This window comes from Aythya marila, assembly GCF_965140915.1.
Source record: "Aythya marila genome assembly, chromosome: 34".
Taxonomy (NCBI): domain Eukaryota; kingdom Metazoa; phylum Chordata; class Aves; order Anseriformes; family Anatidae; genus Aythya; species Aythya marila.
Window position 1 is genome coordinate 287924 of NC_139075.1, and position 23599 is coordinate 311522.

Consider the following 23599-nt stretch of genomic DNA (forward strand, 5'->3'; position numbering starts at 1 on the left):
ACCACCCTATAACCCCTTCCTCCTCCCCTTCTAGTTGTTCACCCCCTGTTCACCCCCTGCCCCAAGATTCCTGCCTAAGCCATCTCCCTGGCACTGCCCTGTGCCCCCCTCCTGCCCCATATTCCTTTTGCCCCTTCCCCATGCCTCTCCCTTGTGTTCCTGGTCGTCTCCAGAACCCTCAATAATGCCTGAAATCCTCCTCAGGTGCTCTCACCCCTTTTGTCTCCCCCCAGCAGCCTCCCTGCAGGGTTTTTTCGGGGCTGGGGAGGGTGGGGGGGAGAGGGTGTTTTTTGTTTTTTGTTTTTTTTTTTTCCTGAGGTTTTCCCAGGCGATGGAGCAGGGCCACCACCACTGCCCTATAGTCACCAGCAGTCACCCCACCAGCAGGGTTTGTGGTGGGAGGTCCAGTTCCATGCGTGGCTCCGAGGCTGGTGCCACCAATGCAGTTTTGGGTTTCTCGATCACGGGAAGGTCTGCGTGGCACTGAGACTGACAGGGAGCACTTTTCTATGAGGGGGGGGGGGGGGAAAGGGTTTTTGCCCAGTAGTTAGCAGGGCTGCTTCATAGGGTTTTAAACTAGGTTTGAAGTGGGAGAGGGACAAAACAAGGCTCAGGGCAAAAAGAGTTGTGACCCTGGACTTCAGGAGAGTGAACTTGGGCCTCTTAGGGGATCAGTGTGGAAGAATCCCATGGGTTATGGACCTGGAAGGAAGGGAGGGTCCAAGCTGGTCCCTAAAAGTCACAGAAAACTCCACGCTGAGGGTGGTCCCAACCCCTTGGCTGTCCAGCACAAGGAGCCTGCATGAGTGGGATGCCACGAGCACACCCCAAAGTGACGGTGGGCAGGGATTTGTCATGGCCATTGTCACCCCCATCTTCCATGGGGCTTGCCCAAGAGAAATCCCATCCCCTTTGCCTCTTTTGCCCCCCATCTGGGGGCTCTTGAACCCCAAGCATCCCTTTACCCACAGCAGCCTGTGAGCACTGCAGGAGACTCCTGGAGTGCTCTGAGGATAATTTCCTGCTCCAGGCACGTGGAATAATTTAGGTGACTTATTGAAACTAAAGCTTTGTCCACGTATTAAAAAAAGGTATAGCACTGAGGAAAATCCCAGGGTGAGACCTGGCAGATAGGCAAGGAATCTGTTCGTGATAGTCCCCTTGGCAACGTAACCTGGAGCCTTGCATATTGGCAGCACCAGGGGCGCTGGGTGTGCTGAGTAAGCAGCACGGAGGGTGGAGTGAAGACACCGTGTGCAGGCTCTGTGCCATCACTGCAGCGATGGGAAACCTGGTGATACCATGGAATTGGTGGACTGATAACCAAATCGTGTCCTCTGGGTGAGCTTTGCTCATTATACTCTCGTTATAATGTCAAAACACACCTCCACTCCAAAGGCTACCCACTTCCAGCGTGCGCTCTGGATTTCTCTAAGCCTAGGCCTTTAAACATGAAAAAAAAGATTAATACCAATTTATAAATTTATACCAATTTCTAAGTTTATACAGATTTATACAAGGGTACGTTTGACTAGAGTCACTCATGCTCCACCTAGAGGTAGGAAAATAGTATAGAAATGGCTTGAGAAAAAAAAAAAATGTTAGGGAAAATACCATCAAGTTGGAAGGACATCACTGGCTTCTGGGATCAGTCAACAGGTTGAACCTCTCTTCCCCCCCAACAGGGATGCCTACTGAGTGAGATTCAAACCCTTGGGTATAATGAGTGCTTCCCCAGGTGACATGAGGCACGGGGGCTCCACAGGCTTGGGAACTTGGGGAGTGGTGGACATGGAGGCTGTAGGGCAGGCAACCGGTGAGAGGCAGAATAGGGATGGTACCACCAACCCCACACAGTGGGGATGGAGATACTCTACTGCAGCACCTCCTGCAGAGATGATGCTCTTCTGGAGAGCCCTGCCACACTCGCAGACTTCACAGAGATGAAGCCACAGCAGATCTAGAGGCTGTGATGACCTGTAGGGCTGTGCTGCACATTGCAGGAAGCTCAGGCTGGGCTGGGGCTTTCTGTCCTGCCACCCTGGTGGCACTGGACATCATGTCAACAGGCTACCAGCAGCCACATGGTGGCTTTTCACTCTGCTCCTTGCAGGTGGGAACAGGTTTCACCTTGCCAAAGGGAAAAACCTCTCTGAAGCACTGAAAAACTCACGGGTTAAGCTAAGAATGGGGCAATGTCCCACCAGTTACTCGCATGGGCAAAACAGATGCAGCTTGGGTAAGATTGCTGTGATTTATTGCCAACGAATGACAGTGGAGAGCAGTGGGAACTAAAAGCAAACAACAAACACCTTCCCCAGTCATCCATCTCATTCTGCCTCCTCTCCCCAAGCAGTGCACAGGGATGGGGGAATGGGGGCTGCAGTCAGTCCCTAACGCTTCGTCTCCCTCACTTCTCCACACTCACTCCCTGCCCCTGCCCCAACAGGGGGTCCCTCCTCTGGAATGCTGTCCTTCTAATCTGATCTTTAAGATCTGCTCTAACATGGGTCCCCCACGGGCAGCAGCTCCCCCCAGGCCCCCTGCTCCTGTGTGGGCTCCTCTCCACGGGCTGCAGCTCCAGCCTTGGGCCTGCTCCTGCCGGGCCTCTCCATGGGCCACAGCCACCTCCAGGACACATCCACCTGCTCCACCGGGGGCTCCTCCACCCATGGGGGGGCTGCAGCGTGGAGATCTGCTCCGTGTGGGACCCATGGGTGCAGGGGGACAGCCTGCTCCAGCAGGGGCCTCTCCACAGGCCGCAGGGGAACTTGTGCTGCATGCCTGGAGCACATCCTGCTCTCTTGCTGCACCGACCTTGGTGCCTGCAGGGTTCTTTTTGTCTCACTTTATCTCAGCTGCTGCTGTCCCTTTTCAACCTGTCTGGAACTCGCTTGTCCCTGACATGAGGCAGCTCCTGGTCTCTTCTCACAGAGGCCACCCCCGCAGCCTCCCTGTGCTATGGAAGCCCAATACAGGGAAGGTTGCTTTTCTTTTGTTGTTTGTTTGCTTGCTTGCTTTTTCTGACGAGGAATTTTTTTGTTGTTTTTTGTTTGTTTCATTTTGTGTTTGTTTTCTGATGTCACAGCCAGTGACCACGTGAGATTTAAAGAAGGGAGGGAAAGGGTGAGGGAAGCGAAGCTGAAATCCCCCTTTTGTCCCAGTGGCTGCTGGCTCGGGGAGGGGTGGTGGAGCAGGGTGCTGGGAAAGCAGAGGGGAGGAGCTCGGCTGAAGCACAAAACCAAGGCTCCCTTCCAAGAAACCACGACGTGCTTTCTGTTAGCCTGAACTCCACTGCAGCAGGCTCCACCCAACACTTCGTCCTCCAGTGTGTATTTATTTACACGTTGGCCTGGATGCATCATTTTGCAAAAGCCAGCCCCTCTCGCCCTTGTGTTTCTCCTGTGGTGCCTGACTTCTGGGAAGGAAGCACTGGAGATCAGCGTGCGCCTCCACCCACGGGCAGAGTGGTGGGGAGTGGGAGGATGAGACATGCCAGAGGTGATTTTGTGCAGGCATTTCCCTACAGTGCAAGGGGCAAAGTTGAAACGGTGCCTAGGGGCTGCAGGGGTGGCACAAATAGATGTCCCCTGCTGACAAGGGTCACTCCTCCTGGCACGGGCTGAGCAACAGAACCGGAGCTGCTGTCCGTCAGCTTTTAGGCTGTCCCCAGACATCCCAAACAGAGCTGGGATGGCTGCCTGAGCTAGAAAAAAAGCACGGGGCAGAGCAGAGGGAGGGCATGGTGGCAGGGGGGTATCACTGCATCTTGCTGTGATGCTCTCTGTAGGCATCCTTATCCACACGCTAAGCATCTCTGCAAGGAGGACATATGCAGTATACAAGGGTTAGAGCATTGTTTATTAGTTATCACCCATAAGCGTGAGATAGCTCTCTACAAGCTGCTGTTAGCTTATTGGCAAAGTCATCGAAGCTGTGGGATAGTTAAGAGCGACCGGGCTGCTGGTGGTGCCATCTCCCACCAGATTTATCATCAGCCACCACCTGCGATCACCAAAGAGGCAGCACAGTGAGATCTCTACCTTCATCCTTGATGAAAATCTCACGAGGGAAGCTTTTGACAGCAACGGTGTCTTCACTCACATGTCTTTGGAATAGGGTGGGGGATCTATATCGTCTACCTGGACTTTCAGGATCGCTTTTGCACTGTTGGACATCTTGGCTCTGACACGAATATTCCCCGAGGAGACCTCCAGAGTTTCGTGGTCTGACGCTAGTTGGGCTCTCTGGAAGAGTGTGGATCTGTAGTAAGGCTTGCTTTCCATCATATTGGAGAAGACTGCATGGAGGTTTCCCACGTGGTTCTCTGTTTTGAAGAGCTCCAGAGCGAACTCGATGCTGTAAAGGACGTAGTCAAAGGGGTTGGAGAACATGATGGCCAGTGAGAAAGAGCTGGCCTTGCAGACCAGGACACCCACACTCCCACACAGGCTGTATGGCGTCTTTGCAAAAATGCATCTTCCTACGGACTGTGGGCCGATTTCAAAGGGGAGAACGGTCCGGATCTTGCCACTGAAGCAGTAACTCCTGCAGGAAGAGAAGGGCCAGAACAAAAAGAGACGTGGATGTGCTGGAGAGAGTCCCATGGAGGGCCACAAAACCAACAAGGGAGGAGAGGCTGAGGGGGCTGGGACAATTTACCAAGGAGAAGACAAGGCTCAAGGGGATCTTGCCAATGTATGTAAATACCTGCAGGGAGCATGCAATGAAGACAGAGCAGACTTTTTTCAGTGGTGCCCAGGGACAGAACAAGAGGTGATGGGCACGAAATAAAACACAGGAGGTTCCCTCTGAACATCAGGAAACGTCTTTACCATGAGGGTGACTGAGGACTCACACAGGCTGCCCAGAGATGTGGTGGAGATATCACTTTTTTTTTTATATATTTTGTCTATCTTTGGAGATACTCAAAATCCCTCTGGACATGGTCCTGGGTAAGTGACCAAAGGAATTCCAGAGGCCCCTGCCAACCTCAAGCAGTCTGTGGTCCTGTGAACCTCTGGCCTTTGCTCTTCTGCCCCAGACTGTAACATTATTGATACCTCTCCCTTGTCACTCCAGAATACACACTTGTCCCAGGAGAAATTCCCCTGATGGCACCCCCCTTCTGTTTCTTAACACCTTTACATTGTTAAGGCATTTGGTCATGCTGTTAATAACTGCCCCTGCCCTCCCTGAAAACCTCAGTAGACCTCAAAGTGCACAAACTGAGCCTTAATGGGAAGGGAATAGGAAAAGAGAGTGGCAAAAGGCAGTGGTAGCACAGCATAAATATGTACTGGTTTCTGCTGGTTCCCCCAATCTGGAAGAGATGAGAGCTCATCCTCATGGCCTCAGGTAATCTGGGCAAGGTAGGTAAGGAAAGGAAGTCCTCCAAAGGTGGATAATGTTATAAATGATATTCTCTGCAAGATTTATAAACAAGTTTTTAGCAATGCTTGGAATCCCATATCCAGAATATTTCACCCAACTCATTGTTCCACAGAGTGTATGATAATTGTCACTAGCAGCATCACACACATCAGATTCGGTTGATCAAATTAGATAACCAATCCTCTAAGTATATTTCCCAGCTATTATTTCAATTGCTACAATTAGCATCCAACAGGGGTAGCTATGCCCTGATATACTTCAAGTTCCTGTTATGGGTCCCTTTTCACCTGACCCTTCCTGGAAGCTTCAAATAAGCTCTGAAACCCTGGAACTCTCCCTCAAAGAGGTTCCAAATCCCTGGAACCCTCAAAGAGGTTCCGAATCTGTGGAATCCTCAAAGAGGTTCCAAATCCCTGGCCGAATCCCTGGAAGCTTCAAATAAGTTCTGAATCCCTGGAACCCTTAAAGAGGTTCTGAATCCCTGGCTGTGCCTGTGTTTAGAGGTGTCTTGCAAGTGGTTAACCCACCCACGAATTCTTAGCTTCTGAACTAAATTCCATCTCAGTTACATCCCTACACACAGTCACACAACCGAATTCCACCCAACTGAATGGTATCTTCGTTCGGGTCTTGCGTGCAGAATTACGGGTCACAAAATAAGAGCTCTTGGTTCTTTACTTGCCTCTTATGTTCAAAAGCTTGTTGGACTATAGCACCACTATCAGCAAGGGCCACTGTGTGGGGTGCCTCCCTTTACCTGTCACAGATCCAAAGTCCAAGAAGATCACGTCAGGGTCACCAATTTGTTATAAATGAAGTCTCAACTCAATCTGAATTTTGTAATATTTATAAAGAAGCAAATATTTCTAAAAGGTATAAAAGGTATAAAAGGCAAGTAAACAGCTCTGGGTGTGCAGGGAGCCTACGCTCCACCAACACACATACACAAGCATCAAACATTCTAAATATACAGAACATTGCTTTACATACTAAACCCGAGTATGCCTATGCAATCAGAAAAGGTAACAAACAATCCTTTAAGTTCCATGACTTAACAGTCCTTACAGTCCATGACTTAACAGGGTTTCCAACCCCCATGGCCACACTCTCAAATCTCCCCCTTCTTTATTAATATCAACCATTTTCTTGACATGAATTACCACTCCATATATAACAATAAGGAAAGGCTTTCTCAAAGCGCATGCATCTGAGTAGTGCAGCTGGTGTATACAGAGGAGGTGTCCAACAGGCGCTAGAAGAACTTGCAGGCGAGAGCTCTGGCTCCAGGCACTGAGCTTGCCCCCATTGTTTTCCCAACACCCAAAGCATTTTAAGGAGATCCCTCAGGGGAGGCTGGCGGAAAGCAGTAGGGGAGCAGGGGATGCACACCTGAAGTCCTCCAGCGTCACCTTTTTGGTGTTGTTGATGATCTCCACGCCCACACTGCGGCAGACTTCTATATTTCCCATCAGGCTTTCCAGGTCGGACTGCAATTTAGGATTGCGAGACTTCTGCACCTTCTTGGCTGCCATCTTCCCTCTGATCGTGCTGCAGGAGAACTGCAGGGCTGTGGAGCAGTGGAGGCTTTGAACTAAGGCAGAAGTGAAACAAGAGAATGGGTAGGGCCACCTCCAGCTATGGGAACTGAGCGCATAGCTCCTCCCCAGTGTCTGCAAGGCTTCTCAGGGCTGATAAAAGGCAGCTCCTGTGAAAGGAAATTGTGGGTGGTTCTGAGCAGAGGGCTGCGAATCTCTCCTCCATCCTTATCCCTGGTTCTGGAAGCATCTAGCCCTAGAGACTTGCCAGGTATCCATGGCCAAAGTCCCTTGCCTTGTCAAGCCCTGCTGCTGATGCTCAGAAAACAACATGTGCACATCAAAAACAACCTCCCACATCCTTCCTGAGAGCAGCAGGAAGCTTGTGCGGGACAAGGTCAGGAAATACCTGAGCTTGAAACAGCTGGAGGATGGGAAGCTGCATGTGCAAATGCCATAAACATCAGTCCTGGTTTTCCTGTTCTCTTCTTGGCGATCAGAAGTATCCAGAGAGATGGCTTCACATGTTAACGAGTGTGTTTATGTGTGCATAAATAGTGGTGCTCCAAGTCAGAGGGGTGCTTGCTTTGCAAAAATTGCCAAGCACCTGATTCTGCAGAATTATATAATTAATTACTTAATGAAAAGACCTTTGTTATAAATGAGGTCTCAACTCAATCTGAATTTTGTAATATTTATAAAACAAATATTTCTAAAAGGTATAAAAGGCAATTTAACAATGCTGGGTGTATGGGGAGTCTACGCTCCACCAACACGCACACACAAACATTAAACATTCTAAATATACAGAACATTACTTTATATACTAAACCCAAGTATGCCTATACATATTCACAATCAGAAAAGGTAACAAACAATCCTCCAAGTTCCATAACTTACTAAAATCGAGTACGCCTATACATAAAAGGTAACAAACAATCCTTTAAGTTCCATGACTTAACAGTCTCCATTTTCCATTCCTTTTCTTGATTACAAACAAGTCTCCGTTTTCCATTCCTTTTGAACAATATGTCTCGCTTTAAGTTGTCAATCAACTTGGTCTTCAGGCCTTATGTATCCTGTTCTTCCCAGATCGAAGAAAAGCATATCCATCTCCTTTTCAAGGCCAACGAGGCCTGGGTCAAAAGGCATGTGCAGGTCATCAGAGGGCGTAACAGCAAAGGCCTTCGATGGCTGTAGCAGCAGAGGGGCTGATGGCGTAGCAGTCGGATCAGTAAAGGAGCCCGCAGCTCCCTCACTATCTGGCAAACCACACGTTTGTGATTGTGGCTCCACATGGCTCTTTAAGGCCTCAGAGATTGCTCACCAGGTGCCTAGCAATCCCACTTCAACCTTGCCATTTTTAGTTGCAGAGTCCCACACCTTGACCTCAGTTTGGTCCCATATTTCAGGCTCTGTTCCTAAGGACGTATGATTCCCCATAATGTGCAGTTGCTTACCAGCGAGGGGCAGCTGTGTGCACGGGTCCACTTCTCTCAGCTCGAGCTTCTCTCCAGCTCCGGTGTGCTTATTTCCAGCGACTTTCTGTATGAGCTTCTTTGAGCAGTTTGCTGAGTTTTGCTGAACCTATCTTCATGAGGCAATCAAAGTGCCTGTTCCCGTCCTGGTCTCCATTCTGCCAGCCTGTTCCTCTTCACTTCTTTTTCCTGCTTCTTTATTGATGTAACTTCATCGTGTTGCCTTTTTTATCTTGAGGGCAGGCTCCCCTCTTATACCCTTCTCCTCACAGCAGTTCTTTTCAAAACAACTTTTCATTGGTCAAACAACTTTGAATGTAACAACAACAGCAAACACCCAGAAACATCCATGCCTTAATGGCTGGAGAACAAGAGACCATCTGGAGAACAAGAAACCGGAGACTGCATGGAGTCTCCTGAATCTCCCTTCTTTGTTCCCTCTAAACTCTTTTATATTCCTGATGGCCTCATCGTTAAGAGTCTGATGTTATCTCAACCACGGGGCTTTCCAACCCCCATGGCCACATTCCCAAATCTCCCCCTTCTTTATTAATATCAACCATTTTCTCGACACGAATTACTACTCCATATATAACACCTTCACGTGGATTCTGACTCTGTGCTTACTGACCAGGTGCACCGGGCACAAACCTATGGATAATGCCTGCATGTCCAGCTATATGTCACACACTTCATCTGTCCTTATTGTCTCTCCCTGTAATACACAATAAATGTTTGTTCATTGTCTTTTGTATTATAAAAACAAGGAGTTCTGTTTGAGGAACGGGAGTTGTGAAAACTCCCTGCTGAAGTAAGGAGCTGTATAATGCTTTGCTAGACACTATGAAAATTCTTTTGCTTAATGTAACAAAAAAGAGAACCCCCTCCCCTTCTCTCCTTCTGCATCTCAGTAGCCTCTTTTGTTAAAAAACCACTGCTGCAAAGTTCATGTAACCATCTCCTGATAAGTTGTTAAACTAGTGTATCAACATCTTGCCTTCCTGTCTCACGCTGGGCCAACATGACCAAATAAAGAAAGAAGTTGAACCACAACGCTGAGGAAGACTACGGCCTTTATCTTCACGACCACCAGAGGGACAGAGACGACCCCCTAGCAACAGCGCGCGCAGTCGCAGAATATACCAGGATGTGCTGCGTAATCCCGGAATTACCAAGATATAAAAAGGGACCCTGGCGGGGGTGAGGTGCGTGCCGTTGGCGGAGCCGAGACTCCCCGGCCGCCCAGCTTTTGCTGTTGCTTACTCAATAAATTCCTTTCTATTATTAATGCAATGCTCTCTGAAAATTAATTAAGGGGGCAACTTATAACACTCCCCATGTTGTTTGTCCTTGTTGTTTGTCAGGCCACTGTCCTGACAAGCAGAAGGACAGCATCAACCAGCTGAACCCACACATGGTGGCTTTTCACTCTGCTCCTTGCAGGTGGGAACAGGTTTTCACAAAGGGAAAAACCTCTCTGAAGCACTGAAAAACTCACGGGTTAAGCTAAGAACGGGGCGATCTCTCACCAGTTACTCGCATGGGCAAAACAGATGCAGCTTGGGTAAGATTGCTGTGATTTATTGCCAACGAATGACAGTGGAGAGCAGTGGGAACTAAAAGCAAACAACAAACACCTTCCCCAGTCATCCATCTCATTCTGCCTCCTCCCCCCAAGCAGTGCACAGGGATGGGGGAATGGGGGCTGCAGTCAGTCCCTAACGCTTCGTCTCCCTCACTTCTCCACACTCACTCCCTGCCCCTGCCCCAACAGGGGGTCCCTCCTCTGGAATGCTGTCCTTCTAACCTGATCTTTAAGATCTGCTCTAACATGGGTCCCCCACGGGCAGCAGCTCCCCCCAGGCCCCCTGCTCCTGTGTGGGCTCCTCTCCACGGGCTGCAGCTCCAGCCTTGGGCCTGCTCCTGCCGGGCCTCTCCATGGGCCACAGCCACCTCCAGGACACATCCACCTGCTCCACCGGGGGCTCCTCCACCCATGGGGGGGCTGCGGCGTGGAGATCTGCTCCGTGTGGGACCCATGGGTGCAGGGGGACAGCCTGCTCCAGCAGGGGCCTCTCCACAGGCCGCAGGGGAACTTGTGCTGCATGCCTGGAGCACATCCTGCTCTCTTGCTGCACCGACCTTGGTGCCTGCAGGGTTCTTTTTGTCTCACTTTATCTCAGCTGCTGCTGTCCCTTTTCAACCTGTCTGGAACTTGCTTGTCCCTAACATGAGGCAGCTCCTGGTCTCTTCTCACAGAGGCCACCCCCGCAGCCTCCCTGTGCTATGGAAGCCCAATACAGGGAAGGTTGCTTTTCTTTTGTTGTTTGTTTGCTTGCTTGCTTTTTCTGACGAGGAATTTTTTTGTTGTTTTTTGTTTGTTTCATTTTGTGTTTGTTTTCTGATGTCACAGCCAGTGACCACGTGAGATTTAAAGAAGGGAGGGAAAGGGTGAGGGAAGCGAAGCTGAAATCCCCCTTTTGTCCCAGTGGCTGCTGGCTCGGGGAGGGGTGGTGGAGCAGGGTGCTGGGAAAGCAGAGGGGAGGAGCTCGGCTGAAGCACAAAACCAAGGCTCCCTTCCAAGAAACCATGACGTGCTTTCTGTTAGCCTGAACTCCACTGCAGCAGGCTCCACCCGACACTTCGTCCTCCAGTGTGTATTTATTTACACGTTGGCCTGGATGCATCATTTTGCAAAAGCCAGCCCCTCTCGCCCTTGTGTTTCTCCTGTGGTGCCTGACTTCTGGGAAGGAAGCACTGGAGATCAGCGTGCGCCTCCACCCACGGGCAGAGTGGTGGGGAGTGGGAGGATGAGACATGCCAGAGGTGATTTTGTGCAGGCATTTCCCTACAGTGCAAGGGGCAAAGTTGAAACGGTGCCTAGGGGCTGCAGGGGTGGCACAAATAGAGGTCCCCTGCTGACAAGGGTCACTCCTCCTGGCACGGGCTGAACAACAGAACCGGAGCTGCTGTCCGTCAGCTTTTAGGCTGTCCCCAGACATCCCAAACAGAGCTGGGATGGCTGCCTGAGCTAGGAAAAAAGCACGGGGCAGAGCAGAGGGAGGGCATGGTGGCAGGGGGGTATCACTGCATCTTGCTGTGATGCTCTCTGTAGGCATCCTTATCCACACGCTAAGCATCTCTGCAAGGAGGACATATGCAGTATACAAGGGTTAGAGCATTGTTTATTAGTTATCACCCATAAGCGTGAGATAGCACTCTACAAGCTGCTGTTAGCTTATTGGCAAAGTCATCGAAGCTGTGGGATAGTTAAGAGCGACCGGGCTGCTGGTGGTGCCATCTCCCACCAGATTTATCATCAGCCACCACCTGCGATCACCAAAGAGGCAGCACAGTGAGATCTCTACCTTCATCCTTGATGAAAATCTCACGAGGGAAGCTTTTGACAGCAACGGTGTCTTCACTCACATGTCTTTGGAATAGGGTGGGGGATCTATATCGTCTACCTGGACTTTCAGGATCGCTTTTGCACTGTTGGACATCTTGGCTCTGACACGAATATTCCCCGAGGAGACCTCCAGAGTTTCGTGGTTTGACGCTAGTTGGGCTCTCTGGAAGAGTGTGGATCTGCAGTAAGGCTTGCTTTCCATCATATTGGAGAAGACTGCATGGAGGTTTCCCATGTGGTTCTCTGTTTTGAAGAGCTCCAGAGCGAACTCGATGCTGTAAAGGACGTAGTCAAAGGGGTTGGAGAACATGATGGCCAGTGAGAAAGAGCTGGCCTTGCAGACCAGGACACCCACACTCCCACGCAGGCTGTATGGCGTCTTTGCAAAAATGCATCTTCCTACGGACTGTGGGCCTATTTCAAAGGGGAGAACGGTCCGGATCTTGCCACTGAAGCAGTAACTCCTGCAGGAAGAGAAGGGCCAGAACAAAAAGAGACGTGGATGTGCTGGAGAGAGTCCCATGGAGGGCCACAAAACCAACAAGGGAGGAGAGGCTGAGGGGGCTGGGACAATTTACCAAGGAGAAGACAAGGCTCAAGGGGATCTTGCCAATGTATGTAAATACCTGCAGGGAGCATGCAATGAAGACAGAGCAGACTTTTTTCAGTGGTGCCCAGGGACAGAACAAGAGGTGATGGGCACGAAATAAAACACAGGAGGTTCCCTCTGAACATCAGGAAACGTCTTTACCATGAGGGTGACTGAGGACTCACACAGGCTGCCCAGAGATGTGGTGGAGATATCCACTTTTTTATATATTTTGTCTATCTTTGGAGATACTCAAAATCCCTCTGGACATGGTCCTAGGTAAGTGACCAAAGGAATTCCAGAGGCCCCTGCCAACCTCAAGCAGTCTGTGGTCCTGTGAACCTCTGGCCTTTGCTCTTCTGCCCCAGACTGTAGCATTATTGATACTCTCCCTTGTCTCTCCAGAATACACCGAATGACACTTGTCCCAGGAGAAATTCCCCTGATGGCACCCCCCTTCTGTTTCTTAACACCTTTACATTGTTAAGGCATTTGGTCATGCTGTTAATAACTGCCCCTGCCCTCCCTGAAAACCTCAGTAGACCTCAAAGTGCACAAACTGAGCCTTAATGGGAAGGGAATAGGAAAAGAGAGTGGCAAAAGGCAGTGGTAGCACAGCATAAATATGTACTGGTTTCTGCTGGTTCCCCCAATCTGGAAGAGATGAGAGCTCATCCTCATGGCCTCAGGTAATCTGGGCAAGGTAGGTAAGGAAAGGAAGTCCTCCAAAGGTGGATAAGGAAAGGCTTTCTCAAAGCGCATGCATCTGAGTAGTGCAGGTGGTGTATAGAGAGGAGGGGTCCAGCAGGTGCTGGAGGAACTTGCAGGAGAGAGCTCTGGCACCAGGCACTGAGCTTGCCCCCACTGTTTTCCCAACACCCAAAGCATTTTAAGGAGATCCCTCAGGGGAGGCTGGCGGAAAGCAGTAGGGGAGCAGGGGATGCACACCTGAAGTCCTCCAGCGTCACCTTTTTGGTGTTGTTGATGATCTCCACGCCCACACTGCGGCAGACTTCTATATTTCCCATCAGGCTTTCCAGGTTGGACTGCAATTGAGGATTGTTACACTTCTGTACCTTCTTGGCTGACCTCTTCCTTCTGATCATGCCGCATGAGAGCTGCAGGGCTGTGGAGCAGCGGAGGCTTTGAACTAAGGCAGAAGTGAAACAAGAGAATGGGTAGGGCCACCTCCTGCTATGGGAGCAGAGAGCATAGCTCCTCCCCAGTGTCTGCAAGGCTTCTCAGGGCTGATAAAAGGCAGCTCCTGTGAAAGGAAATTGTGGGTGGTTCTGAGCAGAGGGCTGCGAATCTCTCCTCCATCCTTATCCCTGGTTCTGGAAGCATCTAGCCCTAGAGACTTGCCAGGTATCCATGGCCAAAGTCCCTTGCCTTGTCAAGCCCTGCTGCTGATGCTCAGAAAACAACATGTGCACATCAAAAACAACCTCCCACATCCTTCCTGAGAGCAGCAGGAAGCTTGTGGGGGACGAAGTCAGATAGAGCTGCTCAAAACAAGGTCAGGAAATACCTGAGCTTGAAACAGCTGGAGGATGGGAAGCTGCATGTGCAAATGCCATAAACATCAGTCCTGGTTTTCCTGTTCTCTTCTTGGCGATCAGAAGTATCCAGAGAGATGGCTTCACATGTTAACGAGTGTGTTTATGTGTGCATAAATAGTGGTGCTCCAAGTCAGAGGGGTGCTTGCTTTGCAAAAATTGCCAAGCACCTGATTCTGCAGAATTATATAATTAATTACTTAATGAAAAGACCTTTGTTATAAATGAGGTCTCAACTCAATCTGAATTTTGTAATATTTATAAAACAAATATTTCTAAAAGGTATAAAAGGCAATTTAACAATGCTGGGTGTATGGGGAGTCTACGCTCCACCAACACGCACACACAAACATTAAACATTCTAAATATACAGAACATTACTTTACATACTAAACCCAAGTATGCCTATACATATTCACAATCAGAAAAGGTAACAAACAATCCTCCAAGTTCCATAACTTACTAAAATCGAGTACGCCTATACATAAAAGGTAACAAACAATCCCTTAAGTTCCATGACTTAACAGTCTCCATTTTCCATTCCTTTTCTTGATTACAAACAAGTCTCCGTTTTCCATTCCTTTTGAACAATATGTCTCGCTTTAAGTTGTCAATCAACTTGGTCTTCAGGCCTTATGTATCCTGTTCTTCCCAGATCGAAGAAAAGCATATCCATCTCCTTTTCAAGGCCAACGAGGCCTGGGTCAAAAGGCATGTGCAGGTCATCAGAGGGCGTAACAGCAAAGGCCTTCGATGGCTGTAGCAGCAGAGGGGCTGATGGCGTAGCAGTCGGATCAGTAAAGGAGCCCGCAGCTCCCTCACTATCTGGCAAACCACACGTTTGTGATTGTGGCTCCACATGGCTCTTTAAGGCCTCAGAGATTGCTCACCAGGTGCCTAGCAATCCCACTTCAACCTTGCCATTTTTAGTTGCAGAGTCCCACACCTTGACCTCAGTTTGGTCCCATATTTCAGGCTCTGTTCCTAAGGATGTATGATTCCCCATAATGTGCAGCTGCTTACCAGCGAGGGGCAGCTGTGTGCACGGGTCCGCTTCTCTCAGCTCGAGCTTCTCTCCAGCTCCGGTGCGCCTATTTCCAGCGACTTTCTGTATGAGCTTCTTTGAGCAGTTTGCTGAGTTTTGCTGAACCTATCTTCATGAGGCAATCAAAGTGCCTGTTCCCGTCCTGGTCTCCATTCTGCCAGCCTGTTCCTCTTCACTTCTTTTTCCTGCTTCTTTATTGATGTAACTTCATCGTGTTGCCTTTTTTATCCTGAGGGCAGGCTCCCCTCTTATACCCTTCTCCTCACAGCAGTTCTTTTCAAAACAACTTTTCATTGGTCAAACAACTTTGAATGTAACAACAACAGCAAACACCCAGAAACATCCATGCCTTAATGGCTGGAGAACAAGAGACCATCTGGAGAACAAGAAACCGGAGACTGCATGGAGTCTCCTGAATCTCCCTTCTTTGTTCCCTCTAAACTCTTTTATATTCCTGATGGCCTCATCGTTAAGAGTCTAATGTTATCGCAACCACGGGGCTTTCCAACTCCCATGGCCACATCCCCAAATCTCCCCCTTCTTTATTAATATCAACCATTTTCTCGACACGAATTACTACTCCATATATAACACCTTCACGTGGATTCTGACTCTGTGCTTACTGACCAGGTGCACCGGGCACAAACCTATGGATAATGCCTGCATGTCCAGCTATATGTCACGCACTTCATCTGTCCTTATTGTCTCTCCCCATGTTGTTTGTCCTTGTTGTTTGTCAGGCCACTGTCCTGACAAGCAGAAGGACAGCATCAACCAGCTGAACCCAGCTGCAGCAGGGAAAATGAGCCATATTATTTACATGTGCTGCAAAGTCAACTGCCACATGATTTATTGCTAAGCAGCATGGTATATTTGCAATGCAATGATTTATTTGCACTGCAACATGAAATGTATTCAAAGTAATACAATGCAATTTATGGCAGGTTAGCTGAGTGCTGCTGATCTATCTTCGTAGGAACAAGGGCATTCTTCAGTGAGCAGGACTTTTAATTCAAGATCCTTCCAAACACTGCCCTGTCTGTCACGCAAGCCCTTAGCTTTGACATCCCAAGTGCATAAAAGCATGGCCTCTGGTAAGGCTTCCTCCTTCACTGGGAAATGCATAAAACAGTTCCAGAGGAGCTGTATGTCAGAACTGATGAGCAAGCACTCACCACAGAGCACATCCCATGGCAGAGGGTGGTCACAGCAGGGCTGGAAATACTGGCCATGGACCACCTAGGGTGCCATGCCACCCTAGAGCAATGCACAGGAACCTGAAGCAGAAGTTTCCTGGTGAAACCCTCTCCCATCCTTCACACCAAAGAGTCAGGCTTCTTCTGTCCTGGTGCCATGGAGACAAGGTGTTGCTCCGTGTCATCGGTTTGCTGATTCTTGGTTTTCCACCAGGGCTTTCATGTTTGCTTTGGCAGTATTCGATGCAGTGGCAGTCACATGGACTTTACGTATGGTGACCTCCAGGTTTCCCTGGTGTTTGCTCAAGTTGGCTTTATGGAAAGATGCAGAGTTACAGGAGATGAAGGTGGGACTTGGCGAACAGGCAGGTCCCTGTGGAGCCTGGGGGCATACTGGGGTGGGTGGGGGTGGATGGGCCTCCTCCCCAAAGCAGCAGGAACCCCTGTAGGAAGACAATGAGAGGGGATTGGGAGTTTGGTTAAAACAGCGGAGGGAATGGGCACGGCAGAGGGTACAAAAGTGAATGACTTTGGGGTGATTTCTTCTATCAAATGATGGCTGGGTTGGAAAGGGCAGAGAAATCATGGAGGAGGGAAGGATGGTGGATGAAGGATGAAGGATGACCCAGTGGGTGCTGGATAGCATCTGTAGTGGTGTTGATTATCTTCATGCCTACACACCTCAAGACATCCAGGGCTGTCACCAGGTACTTGATGTTTCTCTCTGTGGGCAGAGGGTTGGTGTGGCAGTGGGATTGGGACCAGCCTGTGTGGGCTCACCTTCCTTAGGAGAGCTGGAGGGAGGAGGAACACCCAAGAAGGAACAAAGGAACCTCCTCTGCACCATTCACAGCAGCTCAGGGCCACACTCTTGGCTTTCTCTCCAGGTTGCCACATGTCCTGCATCCCTTGCTGCTGAGCCTGGGTCTGGGCATGTTCCAGGACTGGACACGCACCAGGACGTGACTGCAGGCAGCTCATGGGTGTCCCTCAATAAGGTGTCAGAAGATAACCATGAGCTCTCCCCTCAACAAGCTTGAGGCGGAGACTGACAGCTGCCAGTCATCCTCAGAGTGGATGCGAGTGTGGCCAGTGTGAGAGGGAATGTGCAGCTCCCACGTTTCCATCAGCTCAGGTCAGCTGGAGCCAGGCCAGAGCAAACAGCAGCCGTGTTAGAAAGAGCTTCAGACGCCGCTTTCTGGGCACCGAGCCAAACCTCGGAGTGCTTCTGAGGGTAGAAATTTTCTCAAGTGCCTTTGGTTTCCATTTGACTCCGCGGAAATGAAAAACAGCCCCGAGTCTGTGCTGTGACAGGAGATCAAATAGCAGTGGGGCCATTTCAAACAGAAACGGCCTAGGGCTCCTTGCAACCCCCTCATGTCTTTTACCTGTTAGCTCACCCCGAGGCAGAGCTTTCCTTTCCTTACCCCTTGGTCCAGAAGGAAAGCAAGGGAGAAAACAAGGGAGGGTGAGGAGAACCTTTCAGTCTTGATGTCGAATTTGCATAGAGCACAAACCAGACCAGATAACTGGATGCTGATGCACAGAGGCCAATGGCATGAGGTTCAACGTGCCCAAGTGCTGGGTCCTGCACTTTGGTCACAACAACCCCATGCAACACTACAGGTTTTGGGGCAGAGTGTCTGGAAAGCTGTGCAGAGGAAAAGGATCTGGGGGTGTTGGTCGATGCTCACCTGAAAATGAGCCAGCAGTGTGCCCAGGTGGCCAAAAAGGCCAACGGCATCCTGGCTTGTGTCAGGAACAGTGTGGTCAGCAGGACCAGGGAGGTGATGATACAGCTCTGGTGAGGCCTCACCTCAAGTACCATGTTCAGCTTTGGGCCCCTCACTACAAGAAGGACATTGAGGCCCTGAGATGTGTCCAAATAAAGGCTGCAAAGCTGGTGAAGGGTCTGGAACACAAGTCTTATGAGTGGCTGACAGAACTGAGGTTGTTGAGTCTGGAGGACAGAGGAGAGACCTTATTGCCCTCTATAACTACCTGAAAGGAAGGTGTGGGTGCTGGGGATCGGCCTCTTCTTGCAGATAACTATCAATAGGACAAGAGGGAATGGCCTCAAGTTGCACCAGGGGAGGTTCAGGTTGGAAATCGGGAGACGTTTCTTCTCAGAAAGAGCAGTCAGGCATCGGGATGGTTTGCCCAGGGAGGTGGTGGAGTCACTGTCCCTGGGTCACCTTTCCTTTAAAGGAAAGGCTGGATGTGATACTTAGGGACGTGGTTTAGTGGGTGATACTGGTGGTAGGGGGATGGTTGGCCCAGATGATCTTGGAGGTCTTTTCCACCCTTAATGATTCTATGATTCTATGGTCACGGTCCCCAGCGTGGCCACCAGATGTGGCTGGTGCTGGAGGCTGTGTCCTGGCCCTAAAGGGACCCCAAAAACCCCAGGCCCCTGGGCATGCTGGGGGCACCCAGCTGGGTGCCAGCAGTTTGACTGAGACCCAACTGGCTACACTGAAGCGTTGCAGAATCACAGAATATTTAATGTTGGGAAGTCTGGAGATCTTCCTCTGGAGATCATCTGATCCATTCCCCCCTCCCCCCCCCCCCCCCCCCCCCCCCCCCGGGCTCAAAGCAGTCAGCTGAAGAAACGTGGGGGCTTCCATTTCCATTTGAACATCTCCATAGATAGAGACCCCACAACCTGCTCCAGTGCTTGACCACCCTCACCATAAATATTAGTTCTGGTGTTTGAATGGATTTTCCTGTATTTCACTTGGTGCCTTTTGCCCCTTACCTGTCTATCATATGGAGGTGATTCCAGTCCTGGTGCCAAAATGCACCATGGGGACCTGCTGTGCCTCTCTCCCTGAGTGCTCACCATGGCCAGTGCCTTTGCAGAGCCCCCTGCACCTCCTGCGAGCACCCAGCTCCAGGATGCGTTTCGTGTTGAGGAGCACCCAAGCTCTTCAGGGCAGATCTTATCAATGTATTAAGTACGGAGGAGCCACCAGCTCTGCAAAGCTTCCCCTTCCAAAACTTTTTGCAGTATAGCCCCCCCCCCCACTCTCCTGCAGGAATTTTGCAGCTGAACGCTCGCTGATAGGAGAGGTGGGGATAGGAAACTGTTTTCCCAGGTGGCCTCTGCTGTGAGGCCAGGGGAAATGGGCAGATTTCCTCTTTCTGCATCATGTTATGTTTTAGTTTATGTAATGACAACCCACAAAGGCCTGCACCTGCACTGCCCTGTAGCCGATGGAGACCCAAACTGTGCCCTACAGCTCTACGTACAGCCAGCAGCACTGCCCTATAGTCAGTCGTATGCCCATGCGTACCCTATAGCCCTCCATACTGTTCCCCCAGCATTCCTTTATAGCTCTCCACATCCTCATCAACATCCTATACCTTCCCATGCCACCCAGCTCTGCTCTATAGCTCTGGGAAATAGGGGTGACAGGTGAGGCAGGACACTCACAGCAAATCATAGAATCATAGAATCATAGAATATCCTGAGTTGGAAGGGACCCTTAAGGATCATCAAGTCCAACTCTTGACACCGCACAGGTCTACCCAAAAGTTCAGACCATGTGCCTAAGTGCACAGTCCAATCTCTTCTTAAATTCAGACAGGCTCGGTGCAGTGACCACTTCCCTGGGGAGCCTGTTCCAGTGTGCAACCGCCCTCTCTGTGAAGAACCCCCTCCTGACGTCCAGCCTAAATTTCCCCTGCCTCAGCTTAACCCCGTTCCCGCGGGTCCTGTCACTAGTGTTAATGGAGAAAAGGTCTCCTGCCTCTCGACACCCCCTTACGAGGAAGTTGTAGACTGTGATGAGGTCTCCCCTCAGCCTCCTCTTCTCCAGGCTGAACAGGCCCAGTGACCTCAGCCATTCTTCGTACGTCTTCCCCTTGTTACCAAATCTCAATGAACTTGTCCCACCACCTGTGGCCAAGACATCTAGGTAAATGACATCACTGTGGATAAAAATTCATCTGCAGATAGGCCTGCTTTGGGTGAGAAACAGCCGAGATCAGTGGATTTGGGAGGCCTGCTGTCCTGGTTTCAGTTAGAACAGAATTAATTTTCTTCCTAGTAGCTGGTGGAATGCTGTGTTTTGGCTTAGGATGAGAAGAGTGCTGATAACACCCCGATGTTTTAATTGTTGCAGAGCAGTGCTTATACCAAGCCAAGGACATCTCAGCCTTTTGCTCTGTCCTGCCAACAGGCAGGCTGGGGGTGCAGTAAGAGCTGGGAGGGGACAGACCCAGGACAGGTGACCCAAACTAGCCAAAGGGGTATTCCATACCATCTGATGTCATGCTAAACAATATATAGGGGTGGCTAGCCGGGGGAGGGGGCCGGACTGCTCGGGGTTAGGCTGGGCATCGGTCAGCGGGTGGTGAGCAATTGCATTGTGCATCACTTGTTTGTACATATTATTATTACTTTCCTATTATCACCATTGTATCATTATTATTATTATTGTTATTATTATTTTGTTATTATTATTTTCCTGTCTTATTAAACTGTCTTTATCTCAACTCACGGGCTTCACTTTCCATTTCTCTCCCCCGTCCCAGAGAGGGAGGGGGGAGGGTGAGCGAACGGCTGCGTGGTATTTAGCTGCCAGCCGGGTTAAACCACGACACCTGCAAACACTAAATCTAATTTCCTTTGAGGCTGCGGGACCCTCAGTGAAAGCAGAAGTGAAAAGGGCTCTGAAAAGAGGGCTCTGAAACCCAGGTTTCAGGGCTCTGAAAGCCAGACAGATGGACAGAAAGGCTTGTTAACCCTTCCCCTGGTGTTGTGCTCACCCTGCCATTGCTGCTCTTTGGGTCTATGCAGATCTTCCATGTTGATGATGTTGGTTGTTTTTTCCTTTTCCTCCTTCTTCTTCCACCCCTTCCTGTTTTTATTCTTCCCATTTTGCTTTCACACCTCCTTCTTCTTGCTCTGGTTGGTGATGGAGGAAAAGATTGGCAATAAACACATCCTTACCCACTCAGTGGGAGCTGCAGATGCTTCTTTCTTCACCACACCTACCCTGACACTGCACCAACAGCACTCAGGGACCCCTTCCCGCTGCCCAGGGCATCTCAGGAGCCCAACACCAGTCCCTCTCAGCATGTACAGATGGCTTCAGACTGGGCTTGTGGGATGCCCTAGAAGTTTGGGAGCAGGACAATAGGTTGTGGCTCAAGATCAAGATCTGCACCTTTTCTGGGAGGAAGTTGATCTTGTTTTCTATCTGATTGTGAAAGCAACCAGGGCAGTGAAGCTGCCTCTCTCCTGGCTTCTTGGGGAAGTGAAGAAAAGGACATCTGAGACTTACAGTTTTTCTCTTGCATGATATGGTGTTATTTCAACCCAGAAATGAGTGTCTGGAGGAGATGGAGATCAGGAGTGGAGCAAGGTTTGGTCCCTTTTGTGGTTTATTAACCGTGGGGTATGCAGGTCACCCTGAATTTGGGTGGTCACAACCTGGCTGTTCCCGTGTGAGCTCCCATGATAGTCAAGGAAAGGGTTCCATACCTGAAGCATGGGCATTTGATCATTATTTGGGGCCTTTTGGGGTGTTTCCACTGCCTGCACTGAGAACTGCAGGGCAAGGCCTTGTCTGAGGAATGAGCCTGTGTGGAGGAGAAAGGTTTGGGTGGATAAAAGGAGCTAACGAGAGACCTTGGAGGTGAAAGTAGGGTGTTGCAGGAAGCACGGCCGAAAGCACGACAGACACCAGTAGAGTCAGATCATGCTCCATTTGATTGCCCAAATAGCCTAACTTTTATAGTGAACTTAACAAGGGCAGATAGTGTCTCACACAAGATTATTGGTCAAAAGCACTCAGACAAACAACTACAAGAAAACTACCCCACCTGCAAGAAAACAACCCCCTTGTGATTAGCAATCACGTAGACCTTGTCCTTGAAGCCAGATGCTGGTAACAATATTTTTCTAAATTCCTCAACTGGGCAATGTGGGAACACTGTCATGGGAACTTCTCATAGTTGCCCTGGTAGCTTGGTTTGCTCAGCTGCAGCAAGCCATGGGATTTTTGCTGTTTCAAAAAAAATCCCTCTACAGTAGGGTGCAGAAAGCTGAGGCTCTGCAGAAGTGGAAAGGGTGGATGTGTCTGAAAGTGCACGTCCAGCTCTGCTCCCTCTCCAAGGACAACTCAAACAAATGTGGAGAACCATTAAGAAACAGAGAAAGCTCTCACTCCTCCATCTCACCTAGAAGAGGGGAACAGGGAATGTTTCTTGGTGCTTGCTTTGCCTCCAATGTGTTAAGGAAGCATCAAACACAAACTGCCCTTGTTACCAAAGCTGTATGCAAGACCAGAGGAAGGGTACTCACATCCTGTGAATCTCCAAAACTGGATGTCATCCTGATCTTCTCAGCACCTCCTGAGGAGGAACATAGAGGAGGAACACACCCCTGTCCCCCAGCCTTCACCTGCTGCCTTTGAGACATTGTGTGGATGCAAAACACCTACCCTGCAGGTGATGCTGGTGTGTCAGATGCTTGGAGACATCCTTGCTGAGGTTCACTGTGTTACATGTGGTGTTGGCTTCACCATCTGATTCAAACGGCTAGATGAGGGGCTCTTCCCCTTCTACATTTTCTTTTGTTGCCTCCTGAAAAGGTGGTTCCCCAGCTGATCTTGCTGCTTGCAGTGAAATTCTAGGTTCTTGCTGTGTCCTCCCTGTGCAAGCCAGTCTGAACACAGGTGGGGGAGAAGATAGTGGAGAAAGGGAAGAGTATGTTTCCATGATGTCCATGGCCTCTTCCTTCTGTCAAGATCATCGGCGAAGTGTTTAATGAAATCATTTTCCAATAAGACTCTGGGGAAACCCAGTACCTCTCTCTCTCCCTTCAGCCCATCCTCTCCCTTTGCCATCACCTCACATGTTTGCCTGATGCTCTCTCCCCTTCCTCTCTCCATCACCTATACAGCTATTGACCAAATGCCATGCTATTACTGTGCTGGAGAGCAGACAGGTGAAAGACACTGCAGCAGGGAACCGGTTTCTGTACTGAGACCTGCATCCCGTTATGCAGCACACCTCTCCCCTAAATTATTCTTGGATCCTTCATGACTCCCAGTGCAGTTTCCCCTGGAGCAGAAGGTTTCTCTGCACATCAGACAAACCCATTTCTTTTCCCTCAGGACATTCTCTGCCTCTGGTGGTGGCTGCTGTGGCTGCTGCTCTTCACATTCAGGGCAATATCCATGATGCTGTATGGATTATCTGCATGAAAAAAAAAAGCAAGAGGAGCTACAAGACCACAACTGGTCTCCAGACGAAGGCCTGGAACCTGTAGAGTTAACAAAACTAGCAGATAAAGCCAAAACACTTTGGAGGACTGGCTTCCCGCCCAGACAAGAGCAAACTGACCTCTGAGCAGCTGAAGTGTTCTTATCATCACACAATCAGGC

General features: G+C 49.8%; 2 protein-coding genes across 2 annotated transcripts; both read right to left on the reverse strand.

Moving 5' to 3' along the window:
• Window positions 1-742: 742 nt before the first annotated feature.
• Window positions 743-12092, reverse strand: LOC309889301 (uncharacterized protein). Its single transcript, XM_082782068.1, has 3 exons — window positions 11776-12092; window positions 6784-6985; window positions 743-4548 (listed from the first exon to the last, which is right to left on the reverse strand). Exons 2-3 carry the CDS (start codon window positions 6924-6926, stop codon window positions 4101-4103), a joined length of 591 nt encoding a protein of 196 aa, XP_082638194.1. The 5' UTR covers window positions 6927-6985; window positions 11776-12092; the 3' UTR covers window positions 743-4100.
• Window positions 11833-15532, reverse strand: LOC309889300 (uncharacterized protein; the record flags this gene model as incomplete). The annotated part of the gene is made up of 2 exons (XM_082782067.1): window positions 13354-15532; window positions 11833-12280 (listed from the first exon to the last, which is right to left on the reverse strand). The coding sequence occupies exons 1-2, from the start codon at window positions 13509-13511 to the stop codon at window positions 11833-11835; spliced, it is 606 nt and encodes a 201-aa protein (XP_082638193.1). The 5' UTR covers window positions 13512-15532.
• Window positions 15533-23599: the final 8067 nt, after the last annotated feature.